The 17692-nt window shown below is 36.5% G+C and overlaps 1 protein-coding gene across 2 annotated transcripts; it reads right to left on the bottom strand.

The window, feature by feature from the left end:
- Positions 1-4068: 4068 nt before the first annotated feature.
- Positions 4069-17565, bottom strand: lurap1 (leucine rich adaptor protein 1). Of its 2 annotated transcripts, none has more exons than XM_084129505.1 (3): positions 17135-17565; positions 16659-16871; positions 4069-6702 (listed from the first exon to the last, which is right to left on the bottom strand). In XM_084129505.1, the coding sequence occupies exons 2-3, from the start codon at positions 16851-16853 to the stop codon at positions 6016-6018; spliced, it is 882 nt and encodes a 293-aa protein (XP_083985631.1). In that variant the 5' UTR covers positions 16854-16871; positions 17135-17565; the 3' UTR covers positions 4069-6015. The 2 variants fall into 2 exon arrangements, with proteins under 2 accessions (XP_083985631.1, XP_083985630.1); XM_084129504.1 differs by having other exon boundaries at positions 16659-16868; positions 17135-17561.
- Positions 17566-17692: the final 127 nt, after the last annotated feature.

The raw sequence follows: 17692 nt of genomic DNA, 5'->3' as shown, positions 1-17692 counted from the left end.
ATCGTTGAAATCGGCATAAGCCAAGGAATATATTGACATAAAGAAATCAAATTTCAAGCAATGTTAGCAAAAGTTATAAGCGTTTTTTCAAAAAACAATGATATCTCTGGAACACTAGGTGGCGCTGTGATCAAATTTCTCAGGTACCTTCGGGCCATGCTAATGATGATCCATACCAAATTTGGTGAAGAAATTTCAAATAGTTTAAAAGATATTGCAAATTATGACATCATTCAAAATGGCGGACACGTGGTACATCCCATCATGGCAAAATCGATATCCACGGATTTGTCATGACCCAAGGAATCGATAGACACCAAGTTTATAATTTTCTGACAAACTGTTCATAAGTTATTGGCCAAAATATGCATTTTCCATATCTCATGACCCGTAGGTGGCGCTGTTCCCAACTTTGGCATGGAACCTCAGATCATGCTTCCGATGAAGTGTACCAATTTTCGTTTCGATTGATCAAAGTTTGGCCGAGCTATAGCTTCTGAACCAATTTTGGGTCGACCTCGTTAAGTTTGCGACGTCATAACTTTTGATCAGAGAAGAATAAAAAAAATCGGGGACAGTACTTTTATGCGGCTCAGTCCGAAGATCATTTGAGTACATGTTTGGACAAAATTAGACCAATTTTGAAGGAGGAGTAGCAAAAAAACTGCATACTGTACTTTTCAAAATGGCCACTACTGTAATGGGCGGAGTCTTAATGTAAGATATTGGTTCTAATCAGCATGATGAGATGAATCAGGTGTACTAAGTTTCATTTTTCTAGATCAAAGGGTTCAAAAGTTATAACCATTTCAATGTTGAATTTTTGAACTGCTGGTGGCGCTATAGAGTTGGACCTAGAGACTCAAAAATTGCTACAATTACTTTTCATTACCATCACTACAAGTGTGCCAAATTTCATCATTTTCCTATGTATGGTTCATAGGGCTGCCATAGACTTCAAGAGGAGGAAGAAGAATAATAATAATAATAATAATAAGAAAACTAACAGATACAATAGGTGCCATAGCCCCTTCGGGGCTTGGCCCCTAATAAGAAAACTAACAGATACAATAGGTGCCATAGCCCCTTCGGGGCTTGGCCCCTAATAATAAGAAAACTAACAGATACAATAGGTGCCATAGCCCCTTCGGGGCTTGGCCCCTAATAATAATAAGAAAACTAACAGATACAATAGGTGCCATAGCCCCTTCGGGGCTTGGCCCCTAATAAGAAAACTAACAGATACAATAGGTGCCATAGCCCCTTCGGGGCTTGGCCCCTAATTATTTTGAACTGTAGTGTGTGTGTGTGTGTGTGTACTTGTACAACTACAGTATCTTATATATAATGTGAGGACCAGTTTGAGGTTTAGACCATTGGAGTGAGGACAAAGAGAGTAAAGTGAGGACATTTTGGCCGGTCCTCACTTTCTGAGACCCCTTTAAAGGCCTGTTTGAGGGTCAAGACTTGGTTTTAGGGATAAGGTTCTAATGAGGTTAAGGGTCGGTTTAGGGTCAGGGGTCGGGTTAGGCACTTGTGATGGGTAAGGTTAGGGTAAGCGGCTAGAGATTGCATTGTGTCAATGAATGTCCTCATAAAGATAGATGTACAAGAATGTGTGTGTTTGTGTGTTTATTTTTTATTCAATAGCACATTGTACAACGCCACTAAAATATGTGCCCAGCATGATTAGTGCTTCCTTTCTTGCTGTTGATTTCAAGCACTTTTTATGCATTGATTTTATCGCAAGGGGTTTTCCACAAGCATTTCCCACAATTATTTGGGCACACCGGATGTAGGTAAATGAAACGGCAAGGAAAATGTGTGAAAACTCTGAACAGTCCATTCTTTCAGAAATGGTTAGGCACTGGCAAACTGCAGTAGCTCAAAGTAAAACAGAGGAGGACGTTTCTTTCATCGTCTCCTCTGTTCCTCATTGCCTGCAAATCGTTCCGGCAAAGGCATCTTACAGTATATGTGACTTGCATATTCATTTAGGTAAACCCTAGTCACTCTGTCTGGAGTCTTTTACAAAAGTAAAGATAAAAAAGAATTTGGTGGGATGTTATGTAATTGAGACTATGTGGGGCAGGGGTGGTGTGACGAGGCAACAACATGGTTACTCAAAAGATTGTTTTATATATGTGTGTGTATACAGGAGGAGCCATATATAAGCTGTATATAATTTCTCTAAAAGGATAGGTTGATTTAAATAGCAGACAACAACTTGAAGGGAAAAAACTCTCAGGCTTTGGCATCAAGTGTGTTCATTCCTGCCAACAATTTTGCTGAAGTAATAGGAAATAAAATGCCATATACACATAATGAAACCACTTGCAATCCCCATTTACACATAGTGAAAGGAAAGAAACACAATTGCATGCAAATAACACTATGCAAAATGATGGGCTTGTGTCAGAATCTAACCAATTCAATTTATTTTGGCTAGACAGATACTATAACTGTGCTTGACAAGTGAGCATGATATGGTTAGTCAGCATACTACATAAAACTTTTTTAAAAACCCAAACAAGTTTTATAGGTGCAGAGATGCTTCATTGTGTGGTGTCGAGAAAGGTACCCTGCATTGAACTAACGAAGCACATTTAACACAGGGTTAGCCGCTATGCTAACTAAGCAAGAATCTCTCATTTGGAACCTATTAGGTGAATTAGCATCCTGCTGTGCTGAGGAATGTAGTATTTACCTCCAAAATTGCCAATGCAAAAGCTTTAAAACAAGTTACGTTCAACATAAATGCTGATCGTCGTTTGTTTTTCACATCAACTGACTGCTACTGTTGGCTAGCAAGCAGATAAAAAGATGCTTCGGTGAATTTTCAGCATTCACTATTTTCTTTACTATTGCTTTACTATAGGACTCAAAGGAAAAGGAATAGGAGTAATTATAACTTAAATATGGCGGCTGAAGGAACGAAAAAGCCAATTGACAGACTTTTTGTATGAGATTTAGGGGCCGTTTACATGACACCTTTTTTAATTAAAAAACTGAATTTTTTTTATGTTTTGGTCATTCATATACACAACAGTAGCGTTTTGGGGGCCTGAAAACCTTTGAAAAACGGGATTCAAATTGCACGTTTTTGAAAACCATACTGTCTCCATGTAAACTACAAAAAACGCTAATTTGTGAAAATGGTGACGTCAAGCTCACGCGTATTACGTGTTCAGTCTATAAGCATGTAGTGTTTCTTTACAAAGTGACATCGCCAACTACTGGCCTGGCATGCATAATACTGCATTTTTATTTGTTTTTGCAGATTTGTGTGAATCCGTTGTAATCCGTTTTTAGTACATTGTTGTCGTGTAAATGTACCCTTAAGCAGTGAAAAAATAATATTGAAATATATAATTGCAAAGTAATATATAGAAACAGTTTTGAAGATTTTGGTCTTTCCCCGTTCAGGCATAATTGTATCTATCCATTATATACATAGAAAACAGCTGTCCAGGAATATTTCCAAGATACCTTGCCTCCCCTTGTTCAGCTGTGCATCTGAAAATCTCATTTAAACCTGAAAATAAACAGATTTTTGTTCTTATTTTCATTCAAAATGCTTCTAAAATATTAAAAAGTATTATATTAGAAAAATCTAAAATTTTCACTAGTGGTCTGAATTTTGGATCCCACTTGTTTGCCTCTCATCCGATCTCGCCCATGGGCAGCATGTAAATCAGGACCACTGCTGTTTCCATTTATGTTTTATTTAATCTCTCCCCAACCAATTAATATCTCATTTTTAAATAGCCTACTCTCTAGCTTCTCTTTGATCATCCTCAACATCTCAAAATCTTCACCTATTCCTGCCATAACCCAGCTCTTCACACTTTGGCTTCTGGGATTTGTCCTGTCTCCATTTCCATGACTCAAACAAACAGCTGAATGACACACATTCACATGTTACACATGTATTCTGTAGACATGGAAACCCTTTCCTAGAAGCACAGGCATTATTAACTGAGAGTGGGTGTTTGTGGTATAAGAAAAAGTCTGAGTTTATATATAGTACACTCCACTTTTTCAACACAAAATAGATGACCACATAAATACAGTATGGTGTTTTATTACATAACACATGTGTTAAATTATTGAATACTGGTAGTACTTTCAGTTCTTGCGTTAGACAAAAATTGTTTACATCAATGCAGTTCTTTTGGCATACAAAACATAGGCAATGCAGGATTATATCCAGCGCTAACACTGTGACAATAGTCAAAGTTACACCACATATAGAACTTGATTAACTGGCACGAGTTAGCAATCTGAACAACTTTAAATTAAAAGTGCACTTGAGGTGCGGAATTTTTAAATAACAAGGGAAAGACACATTACAAATGCAAAGATCACAGCACAACCACTGGTCTCCATGCGTTTGTGTGAGCATTATTACTCCATTGGATCTGTGTAGTGGAATAAGATTTATATGACATTCTTAATATCCTGTTCCTGTTTTTCAAGCTCATTTAATTAAATCCGATAAAAACAGTACTAACTGGTACTCCAAAAACAGGACCCTACTTAAAGCTAACCCATGGTTTACCTGATTAGATTTACAATACAGCATTTTACTGATTGATTACATAAGCATTCTTACAGACAAAGAGTAAACTACAAGCAGTTTTCAAATCAACAATTATATATATATATGTAAAAATGACATTCTGATTGTAAATTATAATTAATAGTCAAAGGCAACTCAAGGGTGTTGCTGATTCTGGACTCAGGGTCACATTGTAACAGATGGGAACATGCTTGGTATCAGAATGGATTTATTCTTTGACCTTTAGATTTTAACTCAAAGGAACACACTCTGAGGTGATTTAAGACTTTGGTAGTAAAATGGAGCTTGATTTAAACATTCCCTACAGTTTAAGAGCAAATGCTATACAATTCATTTTGTCCATACTGTAATCAGCAGAAAGGTCAAACAAAATGGCCATTTACTGGTTTTATAACAAAGTTGCTGTGGTTTCAAGCTTTTGGATTGTTTTAGCTAAACAAACTTTGGTCCACTTCAAAATATTAAGGAAATGCCAAATGTGAGCATTTGTGCACTCTTTTGAAATGTTTTCAGCAAGGATGCATTAAATTGATCAAAAGTGTGTGTATTGTTGCAAATGATTCTAATTCAAATAAATGCACTTGTGAACTTTGTATATTCAAAAAATATATCACAGTTTTCACAAAAATATTAAGCATTAATTATAAACTGTTTTAACACTGATATTAACAGTGTTCTTGAGAACCAAATCAGAATATTATAATGATTTCTGAAGGATCGTGCGACAATGAAGACTAGAGTAATGATGCTGAAAATTCAGCTTTACCATCACAGGAATAAATTACATTTTAAAATATATTAAAATAGAAAACAGTTCTTTTAAACTATAATAATATTTCACAATATTACCGTTTTACTGTATTTCTGCAATATTAAATGCAGCCTTGGTGAGCATAAGAGAATTATTTAAAAAAAAAAATCTTGCCAACCCCAAACTTTTCAGCGGTGGTGTTAGTGTATATGCAAAAAAAAAAAAAAAAAAAAAGGATTGGATTGGATTTTGTGAACTTTTCATTGATTCTAATGACTGTTTTGATGTTTATAATCTCTAAAAGCTTAACAAAAACTCACAAAATTGCAATTACATAATAAATGAAAGAAATATACTGACGTATGCAATAAAGTTACTGACTCAATAAATAGTTGTGCTGAATCAATAGATGCCATTACAGAAAAGATTATGATCCCACATAATTTGAAACATGCGTCCATAAACATCTATTGTACACAACCTGACGTAGAGTCTTAATTAATTAATTAATTCAGGATTTTCTTTAACTCTGACCCCCCACAGGTCTAAGCTTCTTTTCCATTGCTGACCTCTTAATCAAATTAATCAAAGCTCAAAGTCTGCAAACAAAAGCTCAGTTGTGAATAGAGGACCAGACAAATCTCCCATCAACACCTTTGGCTTGCTAATCATGTATATATTATCACAAAAAAGTCACATCATCCTGCGACTGCACCCAGCGCCAGTGTGCGTCATACTCCAATTGAACTTTGCCATTCATTTTGCAGCTCTCCAGCTCAACTTTGCCATTCTTATAGGGTTTCACTTTAGGGCTCAGACTCTTCCCCAGCTTCTCAGCGAGACAGGCCCTGGCCGAATCTGTGCTGACCATTTGCTTTACTGATTTGTCCAGGATTCCATTGGTCTTGTTGGGTTGGTATGGTCTCGCTGTCTCAGACGCTTTATTCCAAACCTGAGCTTCTTCTTTAGGGGCATCGGATTTGACTTGTGGAGATCTGGTTACAGATCCAGTGGAACTGCCCATGCCTCCTCCAGTACTTCTGGAGCCATCTGTCCCTATAGGGGCGGCACACAGTTTTGAATCAGTCCCACCGGAGGGGCAGTACTCATCCAGATCATCAGCTAATGTGTCCAGATAGCTGCCAATGGAAATGTTGTCCAGCTTGTCATGTGGGTCCTGTAGACTGCTCCAGCTGCCCCTCCAGGAGGTGTCGGGACCCTCCCCTAAGCTGTACTGGCTGCTGGTCAGGCTGCTGCAGCGGCTGGTGAGCGCGCCACGCTCTTCCAGGAGCCATTTCACTGCCTCGATGCCCTCATGCAGTGCTAGCAACTGGTTCAAGATCTTGACATCTGCTGCTCGTAGATGAGCCTGTGTAGAGGAAATACACATGGACATCAAGAGCTTTTTTAACAAACATAACTAAAATTAAATGAAAAGTACCCTTTAAAATAAAGATTATTTATTAGCATCTGTGGGTCCATGAAGAACCTTTAGCATCCATGGAACCTTTCCATTGCACAAAAGGTTCTTTATAGTGGAATTATTTTTTTTTACTTTTATTGTCCCCCTTGGGGGAAACTAGTTTTGCAGCAAAAGGTAACAGACATACAGACAATACATTAAAAAACACAATACATAATACACATCGCACACATCATAGTTCATATATATATATATATATATATATGAAAAAAAAAATTGCTCTTTAGATTTATTAAAATGCTTAAAAGGGTTCTTTGGGGACCCAAAAATAGTATTTCTATACTAATAAAAGTGATCAGTTGACGTAACTTAAAAAAGTGAAGAAACCTGTTGCCTTAATGTTATTAAGTAAATAAACTCAATACGTAGTTGAAAAAATTAAGTTATGTGGATTCGCCAAGTTCACTTGCTTAATTTTTTTAATTACGCATGAAGTTAATTACTTACTAGTTTTAAGGCAACGGGTTTCCTCACTTTTTTAAGTTAAGTCAACTGATCACTTTTTACAGGCATCGCTACGTAAACACCCTTTTGGAACCTTTATTTTTTTAAAGTGTATAAAGGAATAGTACACCCACAATTCTGTCATATCATGTACATTTGCAAATATTAAAATATTGCATGTCAAAAAAAATAAAAAAAATATGCACGTTCAAATAATGTGAATGAGATTTGATTTGGAAGATGAAAAGATTTATTTGGTCTGTTCTTTAAACAAAGCTATCTAAAAGACATGGGGCCTCATTTATAAAATTAATGGGTAGAAACCGTCCTACATTTGATCTTACGATCATTTCTCTCAAATGTGCGTACGTGTGATTTAGAGAACAAACATGTGCGTACTGCGCCTCTCTTCTAGAACTGCAGTTCTCCAAGTATGTACGAGTCGTACAGGCCGCTTTTATGGTGTGTTTTTGTTGTCATTTTGTCACATAATAAATGCTCTAAATGAGTTCTTATTAGTGCTGATTGTTGTGTTTAGTCTGGGGTTCATAAGCATGACTGGAGTCCTGTGCTGACTGAGGTCCATTACTGTAAATGCTGTTGAGATTTATAGATCTTCCTGACAGTATCCATTCCTCTAGTGAAGCACTCTTCTCTTCCTAATTCCCACAGCAAATGGGCTAAGCAGTTTTCATCTGACACATCTACACTTGGATAAGATGGATAAATGGATAAATAACCAGATGGATAAATAACAGTAAACCTTTGTGTACATATATATATATATATATATATATATATATATATATATATATACGCTATGTAGGCTAAGGTTTACTTTTCTTTAGACATCAATAAAAGTAAACAAGTATATATTCCATTTGGCCAAATTAATAAAGAGTAGTGGATGCTATTGGTCTTATATATGACAATAATACATTAGATCCTTCCTACATCATTAGATCTTGCTTTTGGAATGTATTCTCATTTAATGAAGTAAAGCATATCTGTCAAAATGTGAGGGATTCACATTCCTTCAGAAGTATGTTACGAAGCTTCATTTGGCAGCAGTGAAGCATTTTTGTCAGGAAGATGTAATATGATATACAAAGTCCTGAACCCTTCTGACTGACTGAATGGCTCTCCCAGCCCATAAAACAGTGCTCATCAAATAGTCAGTGCTTCCTGTGAAAGCCATAGTACTTTAGCTCCCACAATCCCTGACAGATTCTGCCCTGTCTGCACCCCATCAGCTTAGTCACGCAACACTTTAGGTAAACAGTTCACCTAAACATGTAAATTCTGTCATTATTTACTCACCCACATGTCGGTCCTAACCCGTACTTTAATTTCTTTCTTCTGTGGAACACAAAAGGCGTCTTCATCTTACTCACCATTCATTTTTACCACATTTTTCCATTCAGTGAAAGTGAATGATGACTAACTTCTCCTTTTGTGTGCCACTGAAAAAAGAAAGCCGTTAAACGATTACATTTTCATTTAAAAGGAGGACATCTAAATGCGGATAATGTTCTGAATCCCAATAGACCCAGTTTGAGAAGAGGATGAGATAAATCAGTTTAAGTGCACCAATCCATGCCGGTCATAAATGGACAGCATACTCTTATGCTATACATTCAGCCTGCTGTGTAATTTAAAGGCCATAGTGCACTGCTGACGTCAACCACACTAATTACAGTACAAAAAACCAAAAGAGAACATTTCTGTAAAAGAGCGTGGGATACAAATAGAACAAAAGAGGCAGCGAGAGGGGGATGGGAAATAGAGCTGAATTTAGAAGGCAAAGATAAACAAGCCTTTTTTTTACAGTAAAAGATGTAAATATGTAAAAGACGAGAGATTCAGAGAACAGAATGTAACAACTCTGCCCTGGTGTGGGTTGGGTTGGGTTGGGTTAACGTCAGCACAGCACCTCAGTCTGAGTTGCTGAGACTAATGAACATACTCGTAAATATTCTCCCTGTCTCAGCACTGATGTGGTGAGCGCTGATCTGGCTGTGCCCAACTCCAGCCTGTTTGCATATGCACATGGAACTGGCTGAATTAAACATACACATACTATGGGGGTTAGATTTTTGTGTTCTTATGCTCACCAAGGATGCATTTAAAAAAAAAATACAGTAAAACTGTATTGTGTATTTCATTGTGAAATATTATTACAATTTAACATTGTTTTCTAGCTTAATATATTGTAAAATTTATTCCTGACCCGTAATGACAAAGCTAAATTTTCAGCATCATTACTCTAGTCTTCAGTGTCACATGATCCTTCAGAAATTATTCTAATATGCTGATTTGGTGCTCAAGAAACATTATTGCCACAGTTGAAAATGGTTGTGCTGCTTAATATTTTTTTCCTGGAAACCTTGATAATTGTATACCTTTTGATTGTTTTCTGGATTCGTATAAAGTTCAAATGAACAGCATTTATTTGAAATAGAAATCTTTTGTAACATTACAAATGTCTTTAATGTCACTTTTGAGAAACTTAATGCATCCTTGCTGAATTAATGAATGAGTAAAAAAAAAAATCTTACTAACCCCAAAATTTTGCATGGTACTGTACAGTGCCCATTACATTTGTATATAGAGTAAAACAGTTAACACATTTCAAATTCATACTGTCAGTTTTTGGGATTAACAAACGCATTTACTTACAGGTGTGTCTTGAAATGTCCCGTTCACACAGCAATTTACAATAGCGTCTCGAATACTGTCTGTATGAACATGCAGTGGGAGTAATATCAAAGATGGTAGCATGCATAAAACTGAAAAGTCTTATCATACACTTTTGACATGACAACTTTCCAAGAGACAAGAGTTCATCCACCAAATCTTCATTAACTGACAGCAGCTCCTAACCGGTGGAGACTGGATCTAGAACCTTCAAATGACTCACAGCTCATATCTCCGTCATTGTAAGTTACTGAAACGACACATGAAAACCTAAAGCACTGACAACCATATTTCGCTGCTGTGTGAACGTGGCCTTAAATAACTCTGATGACTTGAGGTCATAGTATTTTGTTTGTCCAGAAAAGTTCAAACGAAAAAGATAATGTTAAAGGAGTAGTTCACCCCAAAATTAAAATTGTTATCCCATATGACTTTATTTCTATGGAACACAAAAGGAGCAGTTTGGAAGAATTTGACTGGTTTCGTATTCCCTTGCAACTGAACTAGGACTGGCGCTTTCAAGCTACAAAAAGGACACAAAAGCACCATAAAGGTATTATAGGGTACAAAGGGGCTAAAGGCGCACCGGGGTAAAAGGCGCATTTGACTTTATTCTCTTTTAAACCATTAGACGGCACAAAAATTCAGCTCAGCACTTTTCTTTTCATGATGCATGTGGAAATTTGGCTGATCCTTGACGCGATCGCGGACAGCAATGCAAAGTTGCAAAGTTGATTACTATTTAATGTTTTTTAAAATGTTGTAGATTTATGTAGCAAACATCAAATGAAAATTGATGTCTACATTTTGAGACAAAGATCTTGTTAATGATTTTCAGTTTTGTTCAAGGTAAACAAAGCATAATTTTTCCAATTACGGAATATGTAAAAGTATGGTATTTGCAGAAAAAAAAAAGTTTTTAATACCTAATCATACACTGTGGAAGTAGTGAAAAGCACATTTTTCTTAGGGTGTGCCTTTAGCCCCGTTGTACCCTACAAGTTTTCAAATTTTCTTCGAAAGCCAAAATAATAGGACTTTATGAGAAACTGACCCAAATGTTATGTAGTTATTCAAAGATTTTCATCCTTTTTACATCTTGAAAGCTCGCCATTCATTGTAACGTCTTGGTTACTGATGTGTAACCCTTGTTCCCTGATGGAGGGACCGGAGACATTATGTCCCCCCTACCACAACCCTGAACCACCGCTGAATAGCCGGGGCTCTCATCTTATGTACTTTACTTGTATGTACGGGGGAGTGGCTTGGCATGCAAATTCCACTCGCCAATTCCATTGGCAGTTTTTCTAAAACTCTGAGGTGATTGGGGCTCCCAAGCGAGACCCCATTTGTCAGTCGACATAACATTGTAGTGACTGACAGATGGGGAACTGCACGTAAAAGCATGTATTCTTCAAAATGTACCTTGGTTTTCCACAAATAAAGAAAGCCATATGGGTTTGGAACAAGTAAATAATGACCCAATTGTCAGACAGATTTCTGGGTGAACTATACCTTTAAATAGACCGTATAAAATGCTAAAGAAATTAAAATACTGTCATTGTAACCTAATGCAATACAGTGCGGTTGCTGCAGTCATCTTATGTAGCTTCCACATGGAGCCACACACTGACCCACAGACTCTCCTTAGGGAGAACATTCCACAGTGTCTGAGGCTCACACTGGAGATTCTCACAGCCAGAAGAATTCCACTTCCCCACTCCTTAAAACCATAGCTCGTACGTCTTGTGTTCTAATCCCTGGAATTCTGGAGAGCTCATTTTCCATGCTGTGGTGTCCTTCTCAGTTAAGTATCACACGTAGCTCTCTCCGTGTGTGTTAAAAGGACTTTATTTTTACTCGGTGGCAGAGTAACAATAAGCACAAATATAAATAAAGATATTTTACTACAATGCATATTTTCTTGATCATGGCTCAATGACTTTAGAAATAAGTCCTTCAGAGATGAGGAGGCTTTCAAGCATGTACTTAGGTATGTGAAGAACATTGACGTTGCCATTTTTGGCCATGCCATTGTGAAATACTGTAGTAAATATATCTGCTACATAAAAAATATTAATAAAATAAAGTAGAAATTATCTTTAAAAAAAAATTTTACACACAAGTTTGCATGTATTCAAACTTGCCGCATCATGCAGTCTGCTATGTTAAATGGCAATTACAACATACAGTAGTATAGTATAAGGTATGAAATATACAAGTCACGTGGACTATTATGGTGCTCGTTTGTTATTCTTGGAATTTCACATTCAGGGTCAAAAATGAAACGGGGCAGGGGACAAAAACCCCCAGATATTAGTGTTTTTGATAGTAATTTATTATTCCATTGAAGTTCTGGGTTTAGTGCCTATATGTAGACACCATAGTGACCTTTAGCTGTCAGAGAGTTGTATTTGCTCTCTCAAAGGCGAGTGATTTTTTGCTACTAAGTGGTTTTGGATGATAAAAACTTAAGTCAGAAACTAAAGTCAGCTGTATAAACACTGATTGTGAAGAAAACACTCTCAATACCTGCAAAACTGCAAATCTGCCATTACAGTGAAGAGCTGTATAATCAAACTTATAGTGACAGCCAATTATTTAAAAAATAACAGAATGTTTATTATATTTTGCTCATTATTTAAAGCTAGTTTACTGTATTAATATTAAATTGATATGATATAAATAGCCACATAATTGTCCAGATTTAGAATTATATTCAGTTAATTGATTCAATCAAAGTATTTGAGATACAGTAAATGATAAAAATACTAAATACTAATTAAAAATACTCCTGAAAATCAACTTATGGGGTGAATGAATACATTTCAGATGCTACCGTTCAAAAGTTTGGGGTCTGTAAGAAATCTCTTATGCTCATCTGCATTTATTTTAACGCAAATACAATAAATACAGTAATATTGTGAAATATTTTTACAATTTAAAATAACTGTATTCTATTTTAAAGGGACAGTTCACCCAAAAATGAATATTTTGTCATTACTAACATTTCGTTTTTCTTTTGAACACAAAAGAAAACTTCTTTTGTAAGTCAACTTCTAACCAACATTCTTTAAAATATATATGTTTTGTGTTCAATAAAAGAAAGAAGCTCATACAGGTTTGGAACAACATGGGGGTGAGTAAATAATGACAAAGTTTTCATTTTTGGGTTAACTAGCCCTTTAATGTATTAAAAAACAATTTATTCCTGTGATGGTAAAGTAGCATCATAAATTTTCAGTATTTTCAGCATCATTACTCCAGTGTCACATGATCCTTTAGAGATTATTATCAATGTCAGAGAGGGTGTGCTGCTTAATATTTTTGTGACATTTATTAAAAATCTAAATCTTTTGTAACATTATACATGTGTTTACTGTCACTTTTGATCAATTTAATGCATTCTTGCTGAATAAAATTAAAAATATTTTTTTGAGCGGTGGAGCGTAATGAGACAGCAAAATATTTCAGGGGCATCACAGTTTACACTCTTTCTGAACTCATTTAACTGCAGCTGTCTTTTGCTCCTCCTGACACACTGCAGCTCTGACAGGATTGACAGCATCTCTTATATTCCAATACATCACCGCTGTCTCTCATCTAGCACGACACGTGCACTATCTCTCTGCATTCCTTCCTTACCTCTACGTCCTCCCACTCTCCCTTTCAACCTTACTGTTTCTCTCTTCCTCCCTCCCTCATTTCCTCTCTCCTCTTGTTCTATCAGACTGGAAGAGTCATCTCCCTTTCCTCCATCTGTCAGCACACCTTCCCCCTGTGTTTCCCATCTGTGTGTCAGACTGGGAGAGAGAGTTGCTGAAAGTCATCGAGGACACCCCTCTCTCGCTCTTTCTTCACGCAGATCACAGACATAAGTAACAAGCTGTTTGATTTCACACTTAATTCAACTGTTTTAAGGTCAAATGTGATGATTTTATCATAGTAATGATTTTACTAAAAAATGTCTACACTGGTGTGTGTGTGAATGAATGGTGTGTGTGTGTGTACCTGATATTCCCTACACTACTGTCCCCATGGGGAAAACAGCTTATAAATCATTCTAAATTAAGTGTTTTGAAATTCTAAAAATGCAGAAATGTTTCTGTGATGGGTGGGTTTAGGGGTACACTAACCGTGTAGGGGGGTAGAATATACAGTTTGCACTGTATACAAATTATTACATCTATGGGAAGTCCCCATAAAACATGGAAACCAGTGTGTGTGTACGTGTGTGTGTCAATAGACCACAGCAGTCCGGGTGACAATGTCACAGTGTGAGGTAAAGTTCAAAGTTCTTGCTGTATCTCATGACTATTTGGGAACAGTGTAAAATGGCATCAGGGGAACAGTAAAACTCTACATCAATTCCTAAACACCCAATTTAATTTCACTCTTAGAAGAAAAGGTTCTAGGTTCTGTCAGGCGCTTCATAAATAGAACCTTTTAGGGGTTCCCATCATGGGATCATTTTATGAATTTAGTTCTAATTAATTAATTACGAATTAAACAGGTCGTAAACATGCTTTATCGTTAGAACAAATTTAAATAACCTGTTAAACATGAAAGTATTAAGCAATCATTTAAGACATTTTTCCTTATATAGAACCTTTTTGGTATAAAGACTTCTTTAAAATTTAGTCAAGGCCTCTAGGGTTCTATCTATCTATCTATCTATCTATCTATCTATCTATATGTATATATGTATATATGTATATATATATATATATATATTATAGATATATAAAAGTATATATATATATATAAATAATGTAAGGGATAATGTAGAGCTTGAATCAGCCTGAAGGGGTTGTATTCACTATAACAACCGCCTCGCTCTACATTATCCCGCTTATTACATGGCTACCTACCAAATAAATCAATAATTTGACACAAAATATTGATTTAAAAAGGAGTTTATTGATTTAAAAACGATTGTATTGCTTCCGCTAAAGAAAATAGTCCGTTCCGTCTCTACGGTTAGAATCCTGCGTCCATAGCAACGCTCTGTTTTTCATGGCAACGGTGTGTTATACTTAACAGCGGTCTGTTATCAAAAAATAACAGACCGCATTCTACATTAGAATTCAACCAAGCCATGTAATAAAGATAGATACAGTATATAAAAATATATATGTAAGGGATAATGTAGAGCGAGGCGGATGTTATAGCGAATACAACCCCGACAGGCTGATCAGGACCCTGACGCGAAGCGGATATGTATGTATAAAGATCCATGTATAAGATTAGACAAAAATATTAGGCATGTTTGGTTTTTATTTCTAACTGTTAAATAAACCCTACTGTTCAAAAGTTTGGGTTTAATACATTTTTTAATGTTTTTGAAAGAAGCTTGAATTACCCGTAGCAGATCTATACAGGTGGAGCTGGGGAAGGTGGAGGGTTTGTGAAAGCACACTGCACTGCTGCAGAAAATGCTGACCAAGTATTAGAAGGTTGAGCAGCGAGCTCATTGGCTACTGATACAGCAGGAACCAATCAGCTGTGCCCTAGAGAATGATGTGATTGCTAGCAGACTGAGTTAAGGATCTATCAGTCTGCAACCTATCAGCATCTAGAGTTTCATGACAGAACTTTGTATTTCTAGATGTTCTACACAAAGAGTACAATTACTTGATTTGTTAATACAAAATAAATACATAATTGCACACAGCTGTCAAGACACATTCAACTTTTTATGCAGAAAACCACTGACATGTTAAGATGTCTTAATCACAGAGGTATCCGCAATGATCATCATGATGGCAAATTAATAACACTGACTTCCAAAAATCAGAAATGCAACTGGCAGTAGCATAATCCATGACAGCTTTGGGGCCTTTTACAAAGTCTCCCACTCAGTAAAGAGCACCATAGCAACAACATCAGGGTCCATTTGCTTAATGGCTCTGCATTCCACTGGGGAACAAGCTCATTTCCCTAACTACAACAATTCTTTATACAACCAAGTGTGTCTATAGCCCAAGAGCTTGAAGTTACAGTATGAAGCATGAACATTAAAAACAGCAGCAAATCTTCTACCACAACTCAAGCAAGTCCTTCACTTCAACATCATCACAGATATGTGGTTGCAAACAATACATCTGCTCATTAAAAACACCATTGTCTAGTATGACAGTTTTAGGGTCATGTTGCAGTGCTCAATTTACTGTTTGGCAATGCTGTGAGAAATGATTTTGCTTCTGGTTGATTTGGTTTGTGGAATGTGGGTTGGGACCCTTCAAAATGAGAAAACAACAACAACATGCTGCAGGCTTCTTCTTGGGAGTTGTGTTATGAAAAGATACAATCATAGTCAGTATATAAGAGATTTACGCTGGAATTTTGATATGGATATTGAATATATTGGATATGTGACAAACCCAGAAAAAAAGGGAATCTGGGAAGCCAGAGGCTTTATGTTTCATAAAGAAGAGAAAATAAATTCACCTCTTCAAGTTGCACATCTGCTATGAGTGTCATCCACATACATTTGTAAAACTTGCACATTATACACATTCTTCTGAATGTTGTCACACTCTCCATTAATTTTATAGTCATTTTTTTCTGAATTCTTAAGATGAAGAGTACAAAAGAGAGGGCCACATTATCAAATAATAGTTTATAAATCAATAACCATAAGAGTAGTTTTGATTTAAATAACTAAAACTAGTTCATTGGAATATACATGTAGATCTTACCATCTCCATTTTAAGTTTTCGGATCTTCTCATCCAGTCCTTTCTTCTCTGTCTCATTATTGTCTGTCTGATGATGAGAGGTCATTTTGTGCTCCTCTCTCATCCACTTCAGGAGACCCTCTGGGGTCTTTCTCCCCACTTTTAACTCCAGATCCTTTAAATCTGGGACTGATTCACAGGTGTTGCTCTCCTCCATGATTATACAAAGGATCTACTTGAAAGAAAAGAGGAAAAGGGGAAATAGGCTATTGCTAGACTATTGCTCTGGAAAAAAAAAAATGCAGCTCCTTAAGTTTTGATTTACACCCCACTGATATAGACAGTATTATGCATAAAAACATTATGCAATACCCTGTGATTATTTGTAAACATATGACAGTCGTTATATTATTGGTGAAATCCGCTTATGCCTTAAAAAAAAACACGCCACAAGCGTCAACTGAGCTAAATGCATCATCATACGTGAGAGTGACATACCTGATTAATATTCTAAACATTCACACGACTGTTTTCTTTTCCAAACGCAGCCTATATGATCTCCTTCAGTGGGAAAGACAGACCACCTGAGCATGATGCGAGTCTCTCTGAAGATTCGTCGTTTAAATGTATCCGATCTGCTTGCTGTTCAAATTCCTCGGTTGTGCTGATGATGCCATGCCTATGTTGAGGTAAACTGTGTATGTGATGCTCGGAGATGAAGTCAGGGTTGGACAGAAGCTCTCTTATAAACTGGATGTCTGTCCTGATGTTGCTTGAATCACTCGGTTAGACTGAATTCCACCTGCATGACAGCGAGCGGAGCGCAGAAGTTCACTGCCGTAAATAATGGACTAAACGCGACCGTAAATTCACTCCCACAAGTTAAATTGGAAATAGCAGGCCTACTTTATACAACAAAGTCCATGTGATACCTTATACCTATATATCAGATGTTATTTTTAATTAACCCATGAAAGCAATCCCAGATAGCAAATTTTGTAGCAATGATGAGGCCCAGAGTTGTTCCAGACAAATTCTACTATCTGGGAATGGACT

This window comes from Abramis brama (assembly GCF_963993115.1).
Source record: "Abramis brama genome assembly, chromosome: 11".
Lineage (NCBI taxonomy): Eukaryota > Metazoa > Chordata > Actinopteri > Cypriniformes > Leuciscidae > Abramis > Abramis brama.
The sequence above is the reverse complement of the archived record's forward strand: the minus strand, read 5'-3'. Positions and strand labels throughout refer to the sequence as shown.